The sequence below is a fragment of the Simochromis diagramma genome, unplaced genomic scaffold (genome assembly GCF_900408965.1).
Source record: "Simochromis diagramma unplaced genomic scaffold, fSimDia1.1 OVJJ01000343.1, whole genome shotgun sequence".
NCBI classification, from domain to species: Eukaryota; Metazoa; Chordata; class Actinopteri; order Cichliformes; family Cichlidae; genus Simochromis; species Simochromis diagramma.
In genome coordinates, this window is record NW_024386831.1 from 6,399,518 (window position 1) to 6,426,614 (window position 27,097).

The following is a 27,097-nucleotide window of genomic DNA, read 5'->3' on the forward strand; positions in this document are numbered from 1 at the left end:
ACCTGACTGCAGGCCTGTAGGAGATACCAATGTGACTGTTATAGTCGACACTCTCACTGCATATCAATGTTAGTAGTTGAATAATAATATTCATAAGTTAACTGTACACAGCGAGCAATGGTAGGAATTCAGTATTCAGACTGAATTAACGTCTGACAGTCAGGGCTGATGCCTGTTTTTTTCTGGGACTATTACATTTCAAAGGAGTGTGACGAATCAAGCGAGGTAAAATCCCAGTGATTATGCCCCAATCAGTGAAACATTGGTAGGTGTGTCATTGTTTCCAAAAGTCTCCATTTCTCTGGAAACATTTGGAGACTATTAATCCAGAAAGCCCCGGAGTTTTCAAAAAATGGTCAGCATTTCCAAAACCCAGCTTTTGGAGTTCTAAAATGCCAGAGTAGTGTGGATGGCAGAAGTTATGCATTTAAAAAACATACTAGTGTGGACATGGCCTGGAGGCAGATTTCTGCTCTGTAAAAAAAAAAAAAGGAAATACACACTCCCTCACCCAGCATCCATAACCTGTCCCAGCACATTATTCCAACATCAGATAGGAGCGGCTTGTGCAGCTTTGCATTTGCATCCTTTTTACAGTGTAATTAACCGGTCTTGTGGACAGCAAGGCACATCTTTCTTCATTTGTTAACTAGTTATGTTGTTTTTATTGAGTACAACATTAAGTGAGATCATCAACATCTCAATTATCTCTACTTTTCAACATGTTTCTGCCCCTCCCTTCCTCTCTCTGTCATGACAGAGAACTTTCCCCGTGGAACGACTATAAGCACGTCTAATTTGTAATGTGGTTGGGTCGGCATGTCCTGAGAACGAGTTCTAAAAGAGACCATGCAATGACCCATATTCCCCAAGTGATGAAGAAATGCTGAAAGCACATAACACTACAAGGTGACACGGGTGAAAGCGTCTACACCTGCGGGTTTGTTTTTCTTTTTTATGCAAAGTGCACTTTGCATGGCGTGCCTTGTACATCAAGGAAAACTGCAAAGCCAACACTTTGTAGTGACAAAGCAGCAGGACAGAACATGAACTGGGGGTTTTGGGGTATTGTCAGCAAATCCAGCAATGCATCAAAAAGGCTTTTGGTATTTATGCTACAATTTTTCCTACGCATTGGCATTATTATGTAAAAACTTGAAACCATATCTGGTCCTAAATTTAGCTCGAGCAAAAAGTCCTACGATGTGACAAGAGCAGAAAGACTTCCAGACTGCATTGTTAAACCTTCATTATATCTGTGCAACATACCATAGATTAATTTATACCCTTGAACCTGTCATCTCCAGTGTTTCAGTTTGTAATTCAAATTAATAACAGAAACCACAACTATCTAACACTGCAACAAAGATCTTTGCACTAATACCAGCCAGTTCGTGCCTTCTCTTCTCTACTGTAAGCTCACAGAACAGTAGCCCTTAGCAAACATTATCGTATAGAAGCATGTTTTACACAGACTGATTAATTGATTGAACTCTCCCCTTGCGTGCAATTAAGTCAAAAATCGATTGCAATTCTAATTTGAACTGGACGGGGAACAAATGCATTTCTGACAGCTGCAGCGAAACGTGAAACAGCAAGGTCATCTGTGGCCTCATTATTTTGTAGCAAAGATGTGAAACTGACATGGACTGCATGGTACGCGGGCTGTGCTCATGCTCGTGATTTTCAAGCCGAAGAGGACAAAGCGCTTTACAAAGCCTTTCAATCACCCACACATCCACAGACATTACTGTCACTGCAGAATTCGCACAAACCAACAACAGATCCACACATGACCACAGCAGAATTATTAGCGATTTTCTGCCCTGCTACACTGCTGAAACATCGGGGTGCATGACAGCTGGTCAAATAGCTTTAAAATAAGGACGACTGCACCGCAGAAGAGACCAGTTTACGTAAAGCTTTTGGCAACCTGTCTCGAAAACGATGGTAGATTTTTACAACGTTAGCCATAAATAATGTGGTGACAATAATTTCGAAACAACTCTTTCTTATTACTGCTTAATAAGAATTATATAAAACATCTTGGATTGAAGTTTCACTAAGTAAAGCACTCATTCAATAAAGTTGTTCCAGTCTAACTGTGCTCCTCTCGTGGCAACAATTAGCAACATTCACTGATTTGTGGAAACATTGTAAGAAAGAAATCACACTTTTCAAACCCAAAACAGAAACCGTGATTTGTTTTTAAATGCATTTTTATATTGATTTCTTTTAAAAGGCTAAAATCAATTTAGCCGTTGACCCCGAAGCAGTGGACTGTTTCTGTGCTGGCCAGCGCCTCTGTCTGATACTGAAATGATGCCACGGTGAACAAAACAAAAACCACTAAGAAAAATAAAATGACAGAACTCACAACTCTTTTTATTTTCCAGAATAAACAGTCTCAGTTTGAACATTTCATCTTATCTTTGTACTACTTTTAATAAATTATCGAGTTTCCATTCTCCTGCTATTTACATCTCACACAGCGCCCCAGCATTTGTTGGAGATGTGTTTGTAAACCTGTTTTGTACTCGTAATTCACTTCTGAAAAGGTAAAAACAACACAATGTGAACTTTTGTCTCTGTGGTTACATCATATGTGTGGCTTTGAGTGTCAATAGAAACGTCAATTTTATTTATGCAGCACATTTCCTCACATGTAAACTCAATGTGTTTAACACAGGAGACAAAAACATGCAGTGGTCAGTAATGGCTGGGCAGTAAGCCTCGACAAGCTGTACGTGAATGCATGTACATTATTTTTCTGTATGCAAACTATTGTCATTCTCAAGTTTATGATGTGTATCGAGTGATACTCTGTTTAGAAGTTATTACACAGGCTGTTGCATGCAAGCATAAATGCTGTAATTACAGTACAGCTTAATTATTGCATTCAGTTCCATTTTCCAGATTGCAGTTCTGAGAAATTCCTGCACTTTTCTATAAATGTTGCATTTGTTTGAGCTTGATTTAAACAGTTTCACCATGTCAGGCCTGCAGAACTTGGACTTCTGTACTGTAAATACAGTCAGATAGTCATATCCTTCTGCTCACTCAGAGGCAAACACATCTTTAATCTCAGCTCAGTATCATATCTTTCTCTTAAAACTCAAAACGAGAAGAAGAATTTTACTCATATTTGGTCAAAACAGGAACGAGACAAAGGTGTTGAGTCTGCAAAGTGTCGCACAAGAGCCCGACGGGCTGACGAGACTGACAGGCTGACGCAACGCTCTGAAATACTAGCTGCTGTTTACTTTAATCAATAACTAAGTGAGGCAGAAGAAAACAGGATGCCTGGTGTTTTTCAGGAAAAGTGCACAGGACAAAAGATGCAGAGCTTACCAGAAGCTGCTTGATAAGCAGTACCGGGGAAGTCTAGAGCGTTCTACTCCATCGAGAAATGTGTTCGTTTCAAACCGCTCACCAAAAATATGTGAAAACAATATATAATCGCACTATGAGGAACCCCCCCTCCCCTCCCTGTGTAATTGCAACAGTTATCAGGAGAACAGTTGATGTCCCTGCACACCATTCTTACAGCAAGTCTAGGGTGAAATGTGTTTTTGCAGCACTAACCCAGTCCTGCTGGGGAAAGCAAACATATTCGGGAAGGCATGCAGAGCGATTCCATTTCATCCAACCTGCGTATTCAAATACTTTGCTTCAAAATAGCCACTCATCATTCAAGCAGGTACTCCTCTTGCCAGTGAGACAATGCGGCCAAGTTTGGTGTTTGGCAGTGGCTCATTTGGTCTCCGAACATCAGAATTCCTGACACTGTGGCAGGAGCTGAAAAACACCAAAACAACGTGAACGTAAAGCTCACATTCAGCACTTTCTCAGCAACGCTGCACTGGGTCCCTGTGGTTTTCTTCAAATGTGTATTCTCATCAGTGCCCATTAGCCTGCAAATCCTAAAGAAATGCTTGTCTTTTTAAGAGTCTTATCCGCATAATGGGCACTGGTGCGTTCACCGGGGTCCGTACGCCAGTGTCCAGAAGGCAGGGAACATATGGATCGCTGACAGAAGCTTGCTATGCCCACACGGGGCTGTGTGAAGGTGATGGGTAGCCGTTCTGTTGCCTCTGGGTTTGCATTACAGGAGCATGAAAGGAGAGCACGCTGACAGCCAGCAACAAATTATTAGTGTGAGTAGCAGCAGCCTCTGTTCTCCTGCTGCTGCTTCTGCTGCTGCATGGGTTCACTCATACAGCAGCATGCAGCATTCCTGCAGCTCACACACAGTTAGCCATGCGGTCAGCAGCACCCGGTCTGAGCTGTTTTTTACTCAAAACTTGTCACCTTCAGCAAAGGGAGCAGTACTGCAGCACTTTTTTTTATGAAACATGTAGTGAGGCTTAGTGTAGTGTTGCTGGGAGTATTTGCTAAGGTAGCCCTGACAGGCTTCCGTTTTAGCTGACTACTGCAGCTGGATTTTGCAAAAACCTCACTTACTCACTTTAACTCAGCAAATCAGCAAAGTGGCTTGTCTCACAGAGCTGCAAACAGATGCCATGTAATTCATTTAAATGAAAACAAGTGTTTGTCAGCAGCATGCTTCTCCTGCATTGCTGTTCTGTGAAATAATCCCACTTGTGCTGCACTGGTAAAAAGGAAATTGTGAGTCATTTAAGCCAGATCTCACAAATCACCACTACTATACCTTTAGGAATGGAAAACATGTTTGCTTTATATGAATGAACATGACCGCAAACCATACACACACTCAGACGGTCTTTGATTGCCATGGTGACGGTATGAAAACAAGCACGCACGCAAACAACCGTTCGGGGGTACTCGTGTATCGCCACATGTCAGAATAGCCTCTTACTGCCTTTGCTGACATTTTGTTGACAGTTACAACAGAGTCCACTTAAAGTTTGCATGAAAAATGTGCCTTCGGGGCCAAACTCGCAGAACTGCAGACCAAACCTTTTTTCAAACGGCAAAGTGATGTTAATGGAAACTAAAGGTTTGTACTGGTGGTACAAGATAAGTGCAATCCTATAACTCCTAAAAATCAGCAATGTTTCAATTATCCATCTGGCTCTAATCAACTTTAAACAGTGAAGCCACGTAAATAGCGCAGCTCAAAGTGCAAAGAGAATTTCAGCACAAGAAATTTCTAACAATTCATACCTGAAAAAGACACTGAGACAGCTCTGTATTACTGGCATAATCTCAATGTCATGTGAAGACGTCTAAGGCTTCTTTCACTTGTGAAAACGAGATGCACAATTTTTGGAAACATGTTACCAAGTTTTGTTTGGAATTATACAATTCAGTGGCCGACTGTACAAGGCAGCTTGACTTTTGTAGAATAACTGAATCTGAAAGGCGCCTCACACTTGCCCTGTCCCGTAAGAATGTATGTTCCAGTATTATCTAGCAGAGGTGTGGACTCGAGTCACATGACTTGGACTCGAGTCAGACTCGAGTCATTAATTTTATGACTTTAGACTTGACTTGAAAAAATGTTCTAAGACTTGTGACTTGACTTGGACTTTTACACCAATGACCTGGGACTTGAATTGGACTTGAACCGGTTTACTTGAAAAGACTTGATATTTTACCCCAAATATAAAATTTAACATGCATATTATATAGAGATCGAAAATGTGACGTCATTCACGGGTAGAACCGCAAAGGATTCTGGGAACTCGTGGCAAGAGGTACTAGCGCACGCAGGCTTTCAATTGAAATCAGTCACACAGAGATAAAAAGAAACACAAAAATGTCAAGAAGCTGTTGTATTATTAACTGCAATAGCCGGTCGCATGACAGCCACGGGAAGCCGACGGGTAAAGAGATCGGTTGTTATCGGATTACGTCGTTGAAGAGAAATTGTTCGAGCCATGTTTCCGAAGTAACAAAGAGGCGACTGGATTGCAGCCATTCAAAGACCAAATATAACGTCCCAGAACACTCCAGCTCACAGGTTAGTCTGCTCCGAGCATTTCCACACAGGTCAGTCTGCTGTTGTAGTTAATGCGTCATTTTTCTTAACATAATTGGTGATATAGGTTACAAGCAAGTCTGGCGCTGAACAGAAATTGTCGCTCCTTTGTTTATTGTGCATAAATAGTGAATTGTCCTGACACAATATTGCGTTTCGCTTCTGTTATTATGGTACATTGACAAAAACATATACTTTTATTCACAGGATAAAACAGTTGTTTTGTATCACTAATTGTCCAGTACGATTACAGCATACAATATTGTTGTCACTGCTACATTTCTGTGATGCTACCAGAAATTATTTCCACTGCTAATTAATTACCGTTGAGCTCAAAGGTCCTATTAATAAACGGTTAACGAATGTGTATTTATGACGACGATTTGTGAGACTGGTAAACTTATGATACGTACGATGGTCTTTACTTTCTACACGGTGCATTTCAAGGTCCTGCACCCATCCGGCGGTAAACTGTACCTGGGCTTGTTGCAGTGACCTGAAGTTACTAAACTTCACGAGTGTATGCACTCACTCCAAGAACCGTATGATTATAAATATGCTACGATGAGATAGCTGACTTCATCTAACTAGCAAATGTTTTCCAGGCTACGTTGGTGATGCAGTTTTTTTTTTTTTAATGATATTTTAAAAAAAATATCATTTGTTTATGTATGATATTTTTGTCATGCTATTTTAAAGCCGGTCCTACAAGCGCATCCAAGAATAACATGCAGCTTATCTCAGAACTGTTGGTGAAAACTATTCTTGGAGCTAGGTTTAATTGAGCTGCATTTTAAAGAGGTGCAATTTCACAATTTGTGTATATTTTCTACGTTCACTATTTTGTCATGTGTTGAGAAAAACACAGATTTAAAAATTACATGGTCTAATATTTACATTTAGCATATAACTGCAACATGCTTTTTTCATTTTTTTTTAAAGACTCGAAAGGACTTGAAATTCAAAATTTCAGACTTTACTCGGACTTTTACACCAGTGACTTGAGACTCGACTCTGACTTGCCTCACATTACTTGAGACTTGACTTGAGACTTGAGGATAAAGACTTGAGACTTACTTGAGACTTGCAAAACAATGACTTGGTCCCACCTCTGTTATCTAAGCACAGGTAGAATATACTAGATACAGGCTGCGCGATGCACTGATGCCATCTCTCTCAGCACATCACAAGTCTAACTGCCTCTCTGTCAATACTAATTAAGTGGCCTGAAATGAGCAATAAGATGAAAAAGACAGGTGGACAAGAGACAAAAAAGAGAAAAATGCTGCTTAAGGTGCAGTGAGGGGATGGGTCAGTCAAAAACGTGAGCTTTAAAGCAAATGTTTTGGCAGTTTTCTGGTGTGGAGCATTCAGGTGTGTCATCAGAATGACACAATCTTTCTAGGAGAGGCAAATATAACCCAAATTCAGACGGTGCAGTGATGGGCAAAAAACCCAAGAGCTACATCACAGACTCTACAGGCCTCAGTTAATATGTTAAATGTTAAAGTTCATAACAGTACAGTTAGAAAAAGACTAAACAGGTACAACTGATTTATAAGTGTTGCCAGGAGAAAGAGTTCATCTCTATAAAAAAGCATTGCAGGACAGCTTAGGTTTGCAAAGTTGCTTCTGAACAAACCACATCCTTTGGATAGATGACAGCAACGTGGAGATGTGTGGCCATAATACGCAGCACCATGTTTGGTAATAAACACACATCCCATACCAACTGCCAAGCACGGTGGTGGAGGGGTCATGATTTGTGCCACTGCTGCCGCAGAACTTGGGCACCTCGCCGTCACTGAATCGACCATAACTTCCTCTGTATACCAAAGTATTCTAGAGTCAAACATCCGACAGATAAAGCTTTGCCAAAATTGAGTCATCAAACACTGTAACGATCCCGAGCACATCAGGAAAATCTATGTCTGAGAAAGCCCAGACCTCAGCCTGATTGAAATGCTGTGGCAGGATCTTTAGAGGGCGTCCCATAAATAAATGCCCAGAAACTTTTTCATGTTTTCTTCTTTTTCACATGAATTTAATTACATTATTGTAGCTTTTTTTTCAGTTTTGGAGATTTTTTGTGCACTTTTGCTGAACTTTAAAGGTGATAATTTGCATATATGAGCTACCTTTAAGGTCAAACGGCTCACTGTTCTGTGTCGTTGACCTTGTATAACTACATGTTTGAGGATTGAGGCATTTTGTTTTTGGAAGCTGGGTCCTCTCCTCCCACATAAACATAAAGCAGGCAAACAAAAAGCTACTAAACTGGCACTTGTACAGGCAGGTCATGAAATGTAAAAATTCATTTTTAATATCAGGTTAATAACAGCAGTAGCATGATTAATTATTGCTGCTGATAACTTATGATTACACACTTTCTCTCCACATCCCTTCAGTCGTATTAGAAGTAATTCACTTGCAGTAACAGACACGCTGTATAAAGTGCATTATTTTGAGCACAGTAAAGGTTTAGTGTGAAAAAAACAAAGCAGTCCACGGGGGTTTGTGAACAGAGTGGCCTGAGATGAAGTCAAATTCTTGGCCTGAATCCTTATTACAGTCCGCCTCTGATACAGTTATAACACTTTTATACATAAATGACTTCTACAAGACAGCAAGCCTGAAAGGAGGCGGCTTCACCGTGCACGGTGCGTGGATTATGTTGCATGTTTTTCTCGTGGACAGCAGCGAATCTAAAATCACACCTGCATAACGTAACAGCCCAGCGTGCTGCAGCAGGCACAGGCTTTGTAGTACGATATCACTGTTAATTGTGCATGATGCAGTCTCCTGAGCAGACAGGGTAAAGCTGATAACAGCAGTAACAGCAAGGTGAATTTAAAAGGCTTACGCGTTTATTTAAAAGCGGCATATCCTGGCTAATTATTCATGTAATTCTGACCGGTGAGCCCTAACGTCTGCGCTGCTCCGGAGGATTACCAGCCTAATATTATATAAACACAACCGGAACCCAAATCACATTAGCATGTTTCATCCACTGCAGACCCAAAATAACACAGAACGGATACTTACTGATGGCCTCAACGGGAAGCCGTGAATTCAGGATACGTTTATATCTCGTCCGCCACTTCAAACCCCAAACGCAGATGCCTCGTCTTCCTCCGTGTCGTCGCCGCTGTGGAAGAAAAACGAGCACAGGCTGAAGAGAGCGGCTGTACGGTCGCATGTACCGCAGTGTTCACAGCCTGCCGTCGGCCTCCTTCTTCTGCTCCGTGTTTCGCCGCGGCTGGGGAAGGAAACGCTGCATTACTGCCGCTGAGCGGTGCGGAGTCGGTGCAGGTCGGTCAGGGATGTCCTACCCCCCTCAGACGTCCGTGAAGTTACCGTAGCAGTAATTAGCTTCCGCTCGGGATTTTCAAAATAAAACACGAAGGCCCGCAATAAACCCATCTAGAATAAACATCGTATATAAAAACACACACACATAGTGAGGAGGTCAAAGACATAACGCTCAGTAACTGTTGACTTTAAAAGCGTTTAACATGAGATTTAGTTTGAAATCTAGTTTGCACAAAGCTCCTACAGGGGTGTTTTATGCATACTGTTATGCAAATATCCTGGAATATTATTTTTATTCTTGGACTAGAGTAAGTCTGCATGTTTCAAAATTCACGATAATTATTATTTACCTTATACTGGACCTTGGTGCAGCAGCTACTTATTTCATTCACTGTCAGCTGCAAGCAGTTTTAGACATCACACCACGCCACCCACAACCATACAACAATATAAATAGATAAATAATAAAGATACCGAAACTTTTAAACACTGTTTTTGTTATCTGTTATATTGACTACTGGCATCTTATATGTGACTTAGTTTGAAATCTAGTGTGAATAAAGCACTTAAAAACAAATCAGTTATGCAAATGTCCAAGTTCATATTTCTGTTCTTGGACTGTACTGGAATAAGTTTGCACGTTTCAGTATTCAAGATAACTTTATACTGGACCTCAACCATTGTACACACAAGCATTGTACACACAACAGTACCCACTCTCTAATATAACACAATAGACAGATAAATAATAAAAATGATTGAAAATTAAACAATATTCCTGTTATTTATCTAATAAATTCTCAATTTATGAAGTTGTCATATATAAACAATAATACTGAATACCTATTATTTTCTAAAATTAATAAAAGAAAATTAATGAAATGTGCATTTAGCTGAGTCGAAATCACAGTCGTTGGGCTCATTTGTCTGACGTCATTATTTTAAATTACTGTGTTATGTTTCTGATATCCTCTGAAAAATGTCAACTTTTATGTCCACTTTAAATGTACATTTAAAAAAAAGAAATTCTAGTGTTTTAATAATAGTTTAAAAATAATCCTTCCAATAAATAACTTAAGGTGAAAGTAATTGCGTTAAAAGACACATCAAGCGAAGCTGAACTAGGGCTGGCTTGTACTTTCATGTAATAGGGTTTTGTACCACAACATGGTCCAGCGAGCAATGTCAGCTATAATATACCAGCAAGCCATTAAAAAACACATTCATATTTACATTATCACGCTGGAGAAGGCACAGCCTCTTCAAGACATAAGGAAGAGCCAAAAGAAAGTGTTACAAAATGGTCAGACATGTTATGGTACTGAAAAGAGTTACATCATTGTATTGAAACATGTGCAAACATGCATGGGAATACAACATATAAGTATAAAAAAAATACACAGAGTTTGTGCAATTCTAATGAGCTTCACAGTCAATATTTGCTATGTCCACCTTTCTTCTTCAGTTTAGTTTGAACTCTTTTAATCAGCTTTCCGGTAATTTCTGTAAGTAGTATTCTAGAATCATTCTTTAGGCCTCTTAATTATTGATTCTCTGTGTATATTCTTTAATAATTAGAGTCTTAGTTATTTGTTCCAGTTTTTGATTATAGTTTATGAGCTTTGTTCTTAGTTCTAAATTTATATCCTTCGGGTTTCTTATTATTGTAATTTCTGTGCGTTTCTTTTTCGTGCTTGATACCTTTGTAATCTGGTTTTCTGTAGGAGTTTTTACATTTATATTTTGATCTATTTTTTATCACAATATTTTGCTAATATTTAAATCTTGTTTTAGACTAGCATTCTGTGTGTCTTTTTAAGTCTCTGTCAGTTACTTCCTGTTTTATTTTGGTAGTCTTTTCCAACATGTGTCTTGTATTTAATTTTACTTCCTTTGTTCCATTTCATTCCTTTATTCATTTCAGCCTTGTGTTTTTACCCTGGTGTATCCCATCTACCTACAGTAGGCCTTCTTTTGTCCTCCACATGTGCAATTCCCACAATTTATTTTTTTTTTTTTTGACAACACACTGCACAATATCGGTTGTGTCTGTCTTGATGTTTTTTACCCTCCCTTTTCCCTTTACCTTCACTTATGGACTTTTCTAGTCGTATGTTTATCTAGTGGCTGTGCACTGATTACATATGGCAGGCAAACACTTCTTTCCATTCATTTTGGGCTGACCCCTGCTGGAGTGTGGGCAGTGCTAATCTACCACAACTGGATTCGTCTTTCGGCTTCTCCTACCTACCACTCTCTAATCTCCACAAGAAACGCTAAAGGAAGCGGGAAAGAAGGAGTGGCCGTCGCGTCAGTCTCAGGGCCTTCCTCCGAGCCGACGGGGAGTTTGTTGAAGCAATCTAAGCACTCTACGTCATGCTTCTAGTACCCTGGCCACAGATGGCACTGCTTAATGTCAGGTCGCTGGTATTTAAATGACTTCTTCTCTACTAGCGGCCTTGATGGTTTATTCCTTACGGAAACCTGGATTCGCCCTGGTGAGCCCATCCCTTTCTCTGAACATCTTCCTTTGGACTGTGCCTTTTTTTTGTTCACCGAGGCTTTCTGGTAGGGGAGGTGGTGTAGCTTCGGTTTTTAAAAACGTATATAATGTTCGGCAACTTTCCTCACCTAACTTTGCTAGTTTTGAAGCTCAGTTATTGGAGATGACTGCTTCCACAACCACTCAGTGTGTGTTGGTCTATCGACCGCCCAAATATAACAAATGTTTTATCTCGGACTTTGCCGACTTCCTGGGTTCCGTTCTTTTTAAATATGACTCTGTTCTTATTCTTGGTGATTTTAACACACACCTGCTTGCTAAAGACTTTCTTGCTTTAATGGACTCTTTTAACCTCCTTTAGTGGGTAAATGAACCAACCCACGTTAAAGGCCATATTTTGGACTTTGTCTTTACGTATGGCCTGGATATCTGTATTAAGAATATAAATGACGCTGGGATTTCTGACCATTTCCCAGTTTCTTTTGATATTGGTTTATCTGCCCCTGGATCTCAGTCTGGAGCTCTTTCTCGTCCACTACGTGTACTCAGCTCTGAAGCTGTGTCAAAGTTTGCTGTGTCTTTTTTGGATTCGGCATTTATGATTCCTGACTGCTGCTCAGTTCGCTTATCTGAGGGTTATGTTAATATTTTGTTATCATTACTTTCATCTACCCCTGATTTGGCTGTACCTAACTACTGTTCTCTCTGCTTGATTGATGGTTATGTTAATATTCTGTTATCTTTTTGTTCTTCTATTCTTGATTCTGTTGCTCCCATCAAAATGAAGCGCTCTAGAACCTACTCTCATTGCTGGCTAAATGATATTATGCGTGCTTTACGCTGTGTTTGTCGCCGTGATGAGAGAAGGTGGAAAAAAGATAAACTTCAGGTTTCTTATGATATGTTACGGACTAGCCGCTCAAGTTTTCAAACTGCTGCTAGAATGGCTAAGGCATCTTTTCTTTCCAAAGCCATTCTGGCTAATGGTCACAACCCCCGTGTGCTATTTAAAATTCTTAATTCTGTTGTTAATCCCTATTCTGATATGCCCTTGCCATATTCACAAGCTCTTTGTGAGCGTTTTCAAATTCTTCTTTTAAACCATTTTCATGGTTTTATAATTGATACGTGCCAGGTCCTTTTCTTTTTTCCCTCCCATCTCATTTTTCCTATCTTATTTTGTCAAGCACCTTGGTATACCCTTGGTTTTTTAGTTTGCTTTATAAATAAAGTTTATTATTATTATTATTATTATTATTATTATATAAAGAAATGATGGGTGGCTCAAGACTTGTCCCTGTGCAAAAGTCTTGAGCAGTCTGTTTCAGTGTAAAAGTCAATAAGACTTTGTGCATTATACCCACACTTCAGCAATTTGCAGATGATTTTTTTGCAATAATTTATCTACAAACGTCTTTATTTATACAGCACCAAATCACAACAACAGTCGCCTCACGGGGTTGAAAAAGAAATCAGAAAGCTCACACCGAAGAAAATGAAGTATGGTGGATATGATTCACCTCAAAGAAATAAAGTATGGATTTCTAACCAGAAGCAATATAATCTTGCACTCTGAATTTAAAATGAAAGTAGCAAAAATTGCTTACAGAAGCTCATAAAAGTTAAGACAAATTTAGTTAACAAACAAAACCTGATTTCTTGATAAACACAACTCGTTTGCTGTGGTAAATGTTATTTTAATGGGAAGTATTAATCTAACTCCTGGCCGAGTCTCGGGAGAGTAAAGAGTGTCTCTAACTTCCAGCAACTGCAAAAAAGTAGCTTACAGCACCTGAACCGCATGACAGCACTAATTTAACACAAAACAAACAAAACACCAAACTCCAAACAACCTGCACCGCAGAGTTACACAACGATGGCACGATGAGGTAAGATGCTCACATGAATGTATTGAAAGCAGATGCAGTGCTGCTTAACTGGAGCACAGAAAGTGTTGAACATGGAAATGAGTCTCTGTCTTCACTGTTCAGTTCTGCTGCCACTGCCGCCGAGTGCTTGCTCATACAGTACCATGTTACATAGTAGAGTCTTTACTTTACAATATAAAGTGAACCAAGTGCCGGCTGCAAACCTTATGAGGGGGCTGTACATGTTAATGAGCATATAAACACATTCAAAAGGAGGAAAAAACTCACAAAGGAGAGTGGAGTGTAATGACCAAGGGGCCAGTGAAAGAAAAGCAGTTTTCAGCCCCATGCGTGCAGTTGTTTTAAATATTGCCCAAAGGGCATGTCCACACGTACTGCTGATGCTGCAGGAACCAGCCTGTTGATTCATTTTACTCACTCATCCTTCACATTTGCACTGGCTCTGTAATGTGCCCCTAATATTCTGATTTTAATCAGGTTAAAAGCTCAAATAGAATATAAATGTTCCATATAAACACCCCACTCAAAATAAACAGACTAAGTACAATTTCATTCTGGGCTGGTTTAAACGGTTTTTTCTTTTTTACTTTGAGTTGAAAAATGTGATGCCATCACAAAGCGGTGCGTGACCGAGCTGGTGACCAGCATGAGCTGTGTATGCTGCTGAGGCCCATGTTTGTAAAATGAATAAAGTGTTAAATTCCCAGTGTCAATAATCCAGTCCATTAAACAACACCAAACAAGAGTCAATAGCAGAATAAGCTGTTTGGCATTGGCAGAGAAGATTTGTGATTTTTTTTTTCTTCAACCTACATACGCAGCTCTGCCGCTCAACCACAAATACATTTTCCTTATAACTGTGGCACCATTTAAGGGGGAACAAACAGGCTTATTGGCAATAAGATTTATTGTCAAGTAGCCTTGTTACAACAAAGAAATTATTAACCAAACACAAACTTCCTTTCTTTTTGTGCTAAGTTTAAACCTGATCGCTTTCAAGATAGATTCACCCAGTGAATGACCTCTGTCAGTGTAAATATGTGTAAATATATGCATATTCAGTGATCATTTGGAGTTATACATAATAATGACCTATAATTCTGTGCTGAACAAAGAGGTGTGAACCACTAACATCAGCCAACAGGATCCCGTCCACCATAATTTTCTTCCCACTGAAATAAACTTAAAGTGGGCTCTGTGACGTAACACTAAATCCTCAGACGTCAAAATATCTTAAAAGGCACAAAGGCAGAACTGTTTCCAGAAAAATGAGTTCCAGTCAAATACATCGGTGTGCACCAGACCGCATTAAATGATTTGCACGGCTGATTTCTATAACTGATTCCAATCAAAATTCAAATGAATGTTAATAACTGTGCACTAACATGTAACACCTTGGTTGAAATATCCTTCACTGCCTAAGTGACTGAACAGACTACACTTCAGCTGAGCCCAGAACAGCTGTATGTAAACATGAGTGCAATGAAGGCCAAGGGACAGACTGTGTCTAATTCTCATACACATACAATTCTAACAATATCCTCATGAAAGCATCATCAGATTAGGTGTAAAGAGTCCAAAAATCCCAAGCATTTCTCAGAAGACATCATGCTGACAAACTGGAACATGTCACATCCCCACTATCAGCCAGATTACTTACTTCCTGAAAAGCTTAAAATAAAAGCATATATTTACTGTTATAGTCCACTTTATCTTTCTAGCAGACATTTACTTCTAAGGGATAAACGGTGTCTTTAATTATCTCTATTATAGTCATTGACTCAGGAATATACTTTTATTTATCTGATAACTCACAAAAGTCTCGTTATGAAACCGATTTATTTGACAACTCTGAAACAAAGTCATTAAATATTGTAATTGTTTTATTCAGAGATAAGAGTGGATAACAGAGCAGTAACAAACCTAATATTGTGTCAGCAAATGGACATAAAAGTGAAAAAGTTAAAGTGAACAATGATGAAGTGAAAAATATAAGAAACCAGACAGCAGTTTGAATCCCGACCCCGTAGGAAACAACGCTGATGAATCGTGCTCCATCGTTCTGGTTCTGTAGAAAACATGTTTTGTGACAACTAAAAGAGTTTAAGCAGTCTGAGAGTGCTGAGAGAGAGCTGTAGTTTCACATTTATTTTAACCATCAAATATACATTTAGTGGAAAAATATTAAAACCTTCGAACTGTTTAAACGATTGTCAAAATTTTCAGACAACTTGCAATCCATCAAACAATTTTCAAGTTAGTTGTATCATTTTTAGTGGTGATTTCAATATGAGAAAAAACAAAGTCTTCTAATGGTTCAATAAGTGTTAAATGTAAAAAAGATAAAAACTCAGAGAAGAAAGAAAACACTGAACTGAAATATGATCCTTCTCCTGTCGTACAGGAGTGTCCCTTCAAACCTGCAGGAACTCATTCAGAGCTGTGGATAAAACTGCTTCATTCTTCTGGCCGTGTATCACTTTTATAAGGTGGTATAATATTAAAGTAGAATGACACTCTGATAGCTCTGCCACATTTAAAAATGTTTGTCTTTGTCATGTGCCTACAGTAACTAGTCACTGAATATTTTAAACTGTAATGAGAAGAGAGGCTGTAAACTTTTATTTAGTGTGAATTTACAGCCCTTCTACACACAGATGCTATATAGTAATTAGGCAAGTGAACATCAAAAATACATGTGTTGAAATGGGAGCCACAAGAGATATGCAGATAAATATTAATTTATATCTGCTTAGACTATTACAAAAAATTTTCAGACAACACAAAATTGGAGTTTTCTTAGACCTTTTTCAAAGCACATGATTTTTAACTGTGCATGATTATAAGACTATGAGTTTCCTTACTAAATAACACAAAAATCACTTAGTTTTTAAAATAACAATAAAAACTTTTTTCTGAATTTTGGTCAGTTTGAAACCGTACATGAGAGGATTCATGACAGGAGGAATGACAAGAAACTCTATTGCTATAAAGTTTTGAAGGACTTGAGGTAAAAACTTTGAACCAAATCGCGCACTCGTGAAATCGAGAAGCATTATTAAAACAAAAGTAAATAATGAGACGAGATGTGGGACACATGTTTGCATGAACTTTGCCCTGTTTTCTATAGACTTTACACATGTTTGAATGATATACATATAGGACCAAACTATAAAACCACCGTGAAGTGCATAAATAATTATTGTAATATTTGCAAATATGCCATTAACTATAGTTTGTGCTGGAAAACAAGCGAGTTGAACAATACTCGAGTTCCCACAGAAGAGTCTGGAAATATACGGGCTGCATAACTTCAGTCTGGATGTTAGAAAGACATTTACCGCCATAATGCAGAAAGTTGTTGACCACAAAAGACATGCAAACCTAATGACTCTTTGCTTTGACATGATAGAGTGGTACTTCAGTGGCTGACATATGGCCACATATCTGTCATATGCCATGAGTGCAAGAATCGACAGTTCACTACAGGCAGAAGAATAAACCACCTGAGTCTGAATAAGGCAACCGTAATATGAGATGAGATGAACATCAGAGAGGAGATCCCAGAGAAATTTAGGGTAGAAACCTGCTGTTCCATAAAGTGCATTCATGCAAAAGACACAGATCAGAATATACATTGATTCATGGAGGTTGCTGTCCAAGATGATGATCATAATGAGAGAAACATTGACGAGGCAAATGATGCAGTAACACAACAAACTGAGGAAAAAGAGAACAAACCTGTGACTGACTGTTTCATTGAAACCTGAAAGAAAAAACATTGTTATTACAGAAACATTATTCATTGTAGGTCAGTCCCTCATTGTGTCTAATCTCTGTTCTCCTCACTTCTTTATCTAGTACAGATAACAGCAACATGTGAGCTGGGATTTCAAACCAGCCAATCAATGATCTGGAATGAAAGCTCACAGCTTTGGAAGATCATAGGACATTCTGTATGTTTCCTTTACCAACCATAACATAAAACAACACAAATGTGCAGGTTCTCAAGAAATTTGAATAAAACAACTTTAAAAATATTTAAATAAATGCTTTCATGATGAAAAATGTTCATTACTTGCATTTTGTAGATTCAGAAAGATAATAATTCATGTTAGCAGTAATGACAGCCACTTGTGTCAATCAGAGATCATTTTGGTAATCTCAGTCTCTCATTGAGCGCCCTCCTGTCACTAGCCAGCACGTCATGGAGTGGGTGGGAGGTATTATACTGGACAGCATCCACCTCTCAGACACCACCTTAAGAGAGTCCAGCTCTGTCCCCATAACATTACTGGCCTTGCGGATTGGTTTATTGAGTCTGTTGTCATCTGTGACCCTCAACCTGCTGCAACAGCACAGAGGATGGGACTGGCCACAACAGATAGCATTGTCCGACAGATGTTGAAGGACCTCAGCTGCCTCAGAAAATAGAGAAGACTCTGGCCCTTCCTGTACAGTGCAGTGGTGTTTTTAACCCAGTCCAGTTTATTATCTGTGTGTAATCCAGTGCTCCACAATATTCACATTGACCCCCTGGATTGAAACATGGGTCACAGGTTTCCTGGTTCTTCTAAAGTGCACAATCAAGTCCTTGGTCTTTGCCACGTTGAGCTGCAGATGATTCAACAGAATGCAGATGAGTCAACCACAGCCTGGTACTCTGTCTCATCATCCTCACTGATGCATCCAACCACCGCAGAGTCATCAGAAAACTTCTGAAGATGGCAGGTATCCGTGCAGTGGCTGAAGTCTGTGGTTTAGAGGCTGAAGAGGAAAGAGGAGAGGACAGTTCCTCGTGGTCCCCCCTGTGCTAAACATGCTAATGACATAATTTCTTGAATATATTACATAGATGTTATAACAGTAGTTTTACCTATAATGTATAGACTGCATAATTTTAAAAGTGAATTCTTGTCTCACAGGTTAGCGTGTCCAGCAACTTCCAAATCCCGGCCCAAATATGCTCTCTAATCCTGTCGCTGTGATTTTAACACAATGAAACAGTATCCCAGGAATCACTGACAGAAAGTAATCACAGAACACAGCCATAAAAACAATTTTTCTTTGTATTTTCTTTAAGAACTATGCAGTTAAGAACTCCAGGTTCCCATCCAAAAATCCAATAAGTATTGGTATTCATTTAAAAGTAAGTCTCACTGTTGATGTTTTGAGGTCTAATAAGAGTGTGATACAGCAAGCAGCAAGGTATCCTGCTGATATCAAACCACATTCATTTCTGTAGTTTTTACTTGAAACTTCTAGTTATAGACAGTGATGGAGATTTTAAAAAATAAAAGTTTTCATAATAAATAAATAATAAGAATAAAAACAGCTTTATTTCAAACCTTCGGTTAATGTTCATGTGAATTGTGGAGGGAACAATGAGTCATTTGAAAGAATGAAAAACACCTATGAAGTGTTTCATTATATGTATGAAACACCTAAGAAGACATTTTAATATTATGTCAAGTCAATGTTGATCCAGTTTTCCAGCAGGGAGTGCTATTTATCTGTTATTAACCACAAGGAGGGCTGTTATACCCCTCATGTCAAACCAGTGTTTTATGGCCTCTTTATCAAATAATTTATGACTTAGGAAGTAATACAGGAACTGATAAAACTTCATGTCAGTCATAATTTTTCTGACTATTATAAAATTATGATATTTCACAACTCGTTAGTAATCAATAATCATATGCACAAAAAATATGATCATGAAAAATATGGATGCTTGTGATAGTTTGAGTTTAAGACAAAAAGTTCACCTTATTTGACCAAAAATGACACTTTTTTAGACAACTGTTATGTGTGCACGTGTGAAAATGTGTTAAACGAAAATAACATTCTTAGTTAAACAGGTGCTTTTGTAACAGTGAGGATGGGGAGAGTTGGAGGCTGCGTGCCCCGATGGAAAGGTTTATTACATTTTATTTGCGCCTTATCAACACCTTGGTTAAATTTCTGATGTAATCCAGAATTTAAAAAAAACCAAACAAACAAACAAAAAACATTAAATAAAAATAAATAAATTTAAATAAAATTAAATAAAATTAAAAAATTTGGGATGCTCCCCTGCAAGCTCCTCATGTTTCGGGGCTTGGCTCTGTTCCTGGACTCCTGTCCTCTGGTAATAATAATAATAATAATAATAATAATAATAATAATAATAATAATAATAATAATAATAATACATTTTATTTGAGGGCGCCTTTCTAAAACCCAAGGTCACCGTACAAAGAGAAAATGACATAATTAAAACAGTAGATTAAAATAGATCCTAATAAATTCAAATATTAAAAAAAAAAATAACCCAGCAAAATACAACCACAAATAACAACAACAACAAAAACAAACAAAAAACCCCCAAGATTTGACAGTAAGTAAAATCTGTATTATAGCGAGTAAGCCAGTTTAAACAAGTAGGTTTTGAGTTGTGATTTACAGTGGGGCAAAGAAGTATTTAGTCAGCCACCGATTGTGCAAGTTCCCCCACTTAAAATGATGACAGAGGTCAGTAATTTGCACCAGAGGTACACTTCAACTGTGAGAGACAGAATGTGAAAAAAAAAATCCATGAATTCACATGGTAGGATTTGTAAAGAATTCATTCGTAAATTAGGGTGGAAAATAAGTATTTGGTCACCTCAAACAAGGAAAATCTCTGGCTCTCACAGACCTGTAACGTCTTCTGTAAGAAGCTTTTCTGTCCCCCACTCGTTACCTGTATGAATGGCACCTGTTTGAACTCATCATCTGTATAAAAGACACCTGTCCACAGCCTCAAACAGTCAGACTCCAAACTCCGCCATGGCCAAGACCAAAGAGCTTTCGAAGGACACCAGGAAAAGTATCGTAGACCTGCACCAGACTGGGAAGAGTGAATCTACAATAGGCAAGCAGCTTGGTGTGAAAAAATCAACTGTGGGAGCAATCATCAGAAAATGGAAGACATACAAGACCACTGATAATCTCCCTCGATCTGGGGCTCCACGCAAGATCTCATCCCGTGAGGTCAAAATGATCATGAGAACGGTGAGCAAAGATCCCAGAACCACACGGGGGGACCTGGTGAATGACCTGCAGAGAGCTGGGACCAAAGTAACAAAGGTCACCATCAGTAACACACTACAACGGCAGGGAATCAAATCCCGCAGTGCCAGACGTGTTCCGCTGCTGAAGCCAGTGCATGTCCAGGCCCGTCTGAAGTTTGCCAGAGAGCACATGGATGATACAGCAGAGGATTGGGAGAATGTCATGTGGTCAGATGAAACCAAAGTAGAACTTTTTGGTATAAACTCAACTCGTCGTGTTTGGAGGAAGAAGAATACTGAGTTGCATCCCAAGAACACCATACCTACTGTGAAGCATGGGGGTGGAAACATCATGCTATGGGGCTGTTTTTCTGCCAAGGGGACAGGACGACTGATCCGTGTTAAGGACAGAATGAATGGGGCCATGTATCGTGAGATTTTGAGCCAAAACCTCCTTCCATCAGTGAGAACTTTGAAGATGAAACGAGGCTGGGTCTTCCAACATGACAATGATCCAAAACACACCGCCCGGGCAACAAAGGAGTGGCTCCGTAAGAAGCATTTGAAAGTCCTGGAGTGGCCTAGCCAGTCTCCAGACCTCAACCCCATAGAAAATCTGTGGCGGGAGTTGTGTTGCTCGGCGACAGCCCCAAAACATCACTGCTCTCGAGAAGATCTGCATGGAGGAATGGGCCAAAATACCAGCTACTGTGTGTGCAAACCTGGTAAAGACCTATAGTAAACGTTTGACCTCTGTTATTGCCAACAAAGGTTATGTTACAAAGTATTGAGTTGTATTTTTGTTATTGACCAAATACTTATTTTCCACCCTGGTTTACGAATAAATTCTTTACAAATCCTACCATGTGGATTCATGGATTTTTTTTTCACATTCTGTCTCTCACAGTTGAAGTGTACCTCTGGTGCAAATTACTGACCTCTGTCATCATTTTAGGTGGGGGAACTTGCACAATCGGTGGCTGACTAAATACTTTTTTGCCCCACTGTAAATAAGGGAATCTCTATTTTTTAAGATAAAGGAAGGGAGTTCCAGAGCCGAGGAGCAGAGCGACTGAGAGCTCTGTGCCCCATAGCGGTAAGACGAGCAGAAGGAACAACAAGATGAAGATGTGAGAGAGCGGGAAACTGTGGTGATATGAGGCAGATCACAGAGATAAGAAGGGGCAAGGTTATGAATACACTTAAACGTGAGAACTATGATCTTTCCATGCAGTAAACAGCGGACATTAATGTTTTTGTCACTTTTTATGGAATCAAACTCAAAGTAAGGTCAGTACTTCCACGCTTTAAACGCTGCACGCTCATACTCTCTCCCGCACTCGATATATTATCCATTGTTGATCTGCACACAGCTGTTGTCACGAACGTCGCACTCGCTTACGTCACTGTCATGAGACACTCTCGCAAAACAATCTCGGTTTTAGTAACGCAGTAACGCAGCGTTACTACAGGAAAGTAACGGTAATCTAATTACCCTTTTTGCAATAGTAATCCCTTACTTTACTCGTTACTTGAAAAAAGTAATCGGATTACAGTAACGCGTTACTGTAATCCGTAATACTGTAACCCATCTCTGCTAACTACACAAGACAACACATTAACTACACGCTAAATGTCACAAATCTCTCACATCTCAAAACTCGCTCTCTCTCTTTTTCTGCTGTCTTTATCTCTCTCTCTCTCTCACCATCCCTCCTAAGTATCTTGTATTTAGTATCTTGCCCAATATTTCCTTGGGCAAGATACTAACCTCATGGTTGCCTACTGGTGGTGGTCAGAGGGCCCGGTGGCGCCAGTGTCCGGCAGCCAGGGCAGCTGTGGCTACAATGTAGCTGCCATCACCAGTGTGTGAATGTGTGTGTGAATGACTGAATGTAGTGTAAAGTGCTTTGGGGTCCTTAGGGACTAAATAAAGCACTATACAAATGCAGGCCATTTACCATTTTTTTACCTTAGACAGTAAACGTGACGAAAGTATTCAGAAAAAACGCTGCGTATATATTGTTTATCATGAGTCTGGTTTTACGTGGCCTATCAACACAATTTAAAAACTGGTATATCTCACCTTGTTGCTTTGTCTTTAAGTGGTCATGTGATTGGCTTACCACGACTACTTTATTCTTCCTCAGTCAAACAGCAGCACTCATGCGATTGTTTTGCCCCCTTAGCTCCAGGTGTTGTGCCAAAAAGTGATCGTCGGGCACAAAGTGATTGCCGTCCGAGGGAGCGCGCGCAGCTGCTTAAAGCTGTAGCGCACAGATTACTTACATAGACAGCTACTGTACTTCCGTGCAACTGATATAAGATGCGGTAAGCTGAACACAGCTTCAAGCGTCTGTTTGTTGAAAAATAGTAACGCGACCGCTCCGCATTTTCTTGTTAGTAATGGTAACGGCGTTGTAACGATAGAAATAGTAATTAGTTAGATTACTCGTTACTGAAAAAAGTAACGCCGTTACTTGTAACACAGTTATTCCCATAACTAGAAACAACATCAGCAAGAAGAGATATATGATAGTGTGTTATTGTAAAATAAAATGACTATGATTTATGTGCAATAAAATTATATAAAACATACACCAAAGTACACGCAGAACTTTTTATTAGTAAGTTACAATGCGATCACATGCACTGCCGAAGACGTTTCAAAAATAATGCAATGACATTTCATCATGTTTCAGTTAGGCGGGTTAAGAATCAAGCAGTGAAGTGAAAAAACATTTGTTCTGTTTATAACTATTAGAAAATGTCTGATTGAACACAGAAGAAAAATGCACTTTACTGCACATCTTCATTTTGTTTTTCTAATTCCATTCAGAGATGGACTTGCTGTTGTGTTTTGGATCATTGTCCTGCTGCAGAACCCAAGTGCACTTCAGCTTGAGGTACGAACAGATGGCCAGAAATTCTCCTTCAGGATGTTTTGGTAGACTGCAGAATTCATGGTTGAATTTACCATAGCAAGTCTTCCAGGTCTTGAGGCAGTAAAACGGCTCAAGAACATCACACTAATGCCACCACATTTTACTGTTCGTATGAAATTCATTTTCTAAAATGCACTTTTATTTTCACACCAGACATAACGGCACACAAACCTGCCAAAAAGTTCTACTTTTGTCTCATCAGTCCTCAGAGTATTTTCCCAGAAGTCTTGGGGAGCATAATCATGAGCCTTTGTGTCTCTTTTAATAAATGTGGTTTTCGTCTTGGAACCATTTTTGCCATGAACACTGACATTAGCTGAGGCAAGAGAGGCCTGTAGTTCTTTGGATGTTGTTCTGGGGTCTTTTGTGTTCTCTTGGATGAGTCGTGCCTGTGCTCTCACAGTAATGGGATGGTTCACCACTGTTTCATGTTTTCACCATTTGTAGATAATGGCTCTCACTGCGGTTCCATAATTTTAGAAATGGCTTTATAGCCTTTTCCAGACTCAGAGATCTCAAATACTTTGTTTCTCATTTGTTCATGCATTTCCCTGGATCGTGGCATGATGTCTGGCTTTTGACAATCTTTTCGTCTACTCCACTTTGTCAGGCAGCTCATATTTAAGGGATTTTTTTGATTGAGAAAATGTAGCACTTTTTCACACAGGACCATGTGTTTTTTTGTTGGTGGTGGTTTTTCACCTTCATTTAGAAACTGCATTTTGTGATTTGGTGTGTTATCGTCATCTTAAATTTGTTCGATGTTCTGAAACATTTACGTGTGACGAACATACAATTAAAATAGGAAATCAGGAAGGGAACACTTTTTCACACCACTGTAATGACAAATGTTGTTACTGACAAATCTGTTATTATCGTAAACAGGAATGACGCTGTAAACTCATATTTGCTTTAGAATTAGAATTACAGCCTCTCTATATGAATGCTATATGGTAATTACAATATTGTAATAATGTAGGATCTTTATCTTACAATATTAGGCACCTTGAGGTGACTGTTGTTATGATTTGGTGCTACATAAATAAAACTGAATTCAATTAAATTAGGCAGGTGGTCATCATAAATACATTTAGTGCAAAGATATGTAGGAAATGGAAATGACCTGAGATATGAAGATAAAGATTAAAGCTGCAGAACTGCTTACATTAATATCTTTTTTCAACGCATATAAGAAAAGGATCTGATCTGTAACTGTCCATGATTACAAAAAATTAGTTATCTTACTAAATAACACAGAAGTCACTTAGTTTTAAAAATAACAACACTACAAATTGTTTTCCGAATTTTGGTCAGTTTGAAACCATAAATCAGAGGATTCATAATAGGAGGAATGACAAGAAACTCTATTGCTGCAAAGTTTTGAAGGGTCTGAGGCAACTCTTTCGAACCCAGTCGCATATTTATGATGTCCAAAAGCTTTGTCACAGCAAAAGTAAATAATGAGACGAGATGTGGGACACATGTTTGCATGAACTTTGCCCTGTTTTCTATAGACCTGACACATGTTTGAATGATATACAGATAGGACCAAACTATAAAAACACCGTAAAGAAAATAAATACTTATTGTAATATTTGCAGATATAGCATTGATTGTAGTTTGTGCTGGAAAACAAGCGAGTTGAACAATACTCCAGTTCACACAGAAGAGTCTGGAAAGATACGGGCTGCATAACTTCAGTCTGGATGTTAGAAAGGTATTCACAGCCACAATGCAGAAATTTGTGAACCACAAAAACCATGCAAACCTAATGACTCTTTGCTTTGACATGATAGAGTGGTACTTCAGTGGCTGACATATGGCCACATATCTGTCATATGCCATGAGTGCAGGAATCGACAGTTCACCACAGGCAGAAGAATAAACCACCTGAGTCTGAATAAGGCAACCGTAATATGAGATGAGATGAACATCAGAGAGGAGATCCCAGAGAAATTTAGGGTAGAAACCTGCTGTTCCATAAAGTGCATTGATGCAAAAGACACAGATCAGAATATACATTGGTTCATGGAGGTTGCTGTGCAAGATGATGATCACAATGAGAGAAACATTTAGCAGGCAAATGATGCAGTAACACAACAAACTGAGGAAAAAGAGAACAAATCTGTGACTGACTGTTTCATTGAAACCTGAAAGAAAAAACATTGTTGTTACAGAAACATTATTCATTGTGATTGAGAGAAGTGAAGCCTAGTCGCTCACTGTATCTGGTCTCCTTTCTTCACTCTTCTCTGTCTAGTTTTGTCTACAGCAACATGTGAGCTGGGATTTCAAACCAGTCAACCAATGATCTGGAAAAAATCACAGGGGATTTAATATGCTGCATATACTAAACATCTCCTTCTGAATTTATAAGTTCGCTCACAAAGAAATGGATAGTGTGTTCTTATGATACTTTTATTTTATGGAGAGAAACAGAATATGAACCAAACAAAAGAAAAACACATTACATAAAAGTTATAAACTAATTTGCATGTAACTGAGTGAAATAAGTATTTGATCCCCAACAACCCAGACAGAACTCCAGCTCTCACAGATTGGCTGTGTGTGGCATTGCAGATTACAATCAGTCAGTCAATTACAGATACTCCTGATCTCAACTCATTATGTACATAAAGCATACCAGTCCACAGAATCAATTTCTCCTATTTGGATTTCTCACCCAGTAGCGGTTTTAGATACTGGCGACACGGGCGTTTGCCCGGGGCGGCATCGTGGTGGGGGGCGGCATCACGGGCAAAAAAACAAACAAAACAAATGCTCGTACTCATGCTGCCCTGACGTCATGCCAGCGCATATTGTGAATGGCATAGGCATCGATCGGTTTTCTATCGCCCATTTGCTGGGAGTAAGGGCCTGCTGCTCGCGGCACAGGGAGGAGTGGGCGGGGCGGCGGGGGATTCTCTGACCGGCTGGAGCAGCATCTAATAACCAACTCGCAAAATAAAACAAAATAAAAACCCCAAAAACACCAGACATCATGATACAGACTTATAATTTGCACCGATGTTTTTTCGAAATTCTATACAGGAAAAGTGAGCGCGAGAGCCCTCGGTGCGCCTGCTCGCTGCTGAAGTCAAAGTAAACTTTATTGTTATCTCCGCTACATACAGTGCAGTATATAGAGAGACGAGACGACGAGGTTCCAGTTACAGCAGTGCAAGTAAACAAACAATAAATATAAGAAGAGTAAGAAAATAAATATACCAGTGTTCACCCAGGGCGCCAAACAGGCTAGGACCGCCACTGTTCTCACCACTATGTCAAAGACCAAAGAGCTGTGAAATTACATTAGAGACAAGACTGTAGACCTGCACATGGTTGGATTAGGCAACCACACCATCAAGAAGAAGCTTAATGTGAAGGTAACAACTGTTGGTGCTATTTTTCTTAAATGGAAGAAATATAAAATGACCATCAATTGCCCC

General features: G+C 39.2%; 3 protein-coding genes across 7 annotated transcripts in view; all 3 read right to left on the reverse strand.

Moving 5' to 3' along the window:
• adarb1b (adenosine deaminase RNA specific B1b) overlaps nucleotides 1–9,293 on the reverse strand; it is a 122,057-nt gene extending 112,764 nt beyond the window's left edge. For 4 of the 5 annotated variants that reach the window (XM_040027694.1, XM_040027692.1, XM_040027690.1 and 1 more), the window contains exon 1: nucleotides 9,011–9,293. The gene's annotated coding sequence lies outside the window, so the exon portion shown is untranslated. The remainder of the gene's footprint in view (nucleotides 1–9,010) is intronic. The other variant, XM_040027693.1, reaches the window with a different exon arrangement.
• A 7,175-nt stretch (nucleotides 9,294–16,468) lies between these two features.
• On the reverse strand, nucleotides 16,469–17,528 carry LOC120731365 (olfactory receptor 11H6-like). The gene is made up of 2 exons (XM_040028376.1): nucleotides 16,579–17,528; nucleotides 16,469–16,474 (listed from the first exon to the last, which is right to left on the reverse strand). Exons 1-2 carry the CDS (start codon nucleotides 17,473–17,475, stop codon nucleotides 16,469–16,471), a joined length of 903 nt encoding a protein of 300 aa, XP_039884310.1. The 5' UTR covers nucleotides 17,476–17,528.
• A 7,380-nt stretch (nucleotides 17,529–24,908) lies between these two features.
• LOC120731366 (olfactory receptor 5F1-like) lies at nucleotides 24,909–25,838 on the reverse strand. The gene has a single exon (XM_040028377.1). It carries the CDS (start codon nucleotides 25,836–25,838, stop codon nucleotides 24,909–24,911), a length of 930 nt encoding a protein of 309 aa, XP_039884311.1.
• Nucleotides 25,839–27,097: the final 1,259 nt, after the last annotated feature.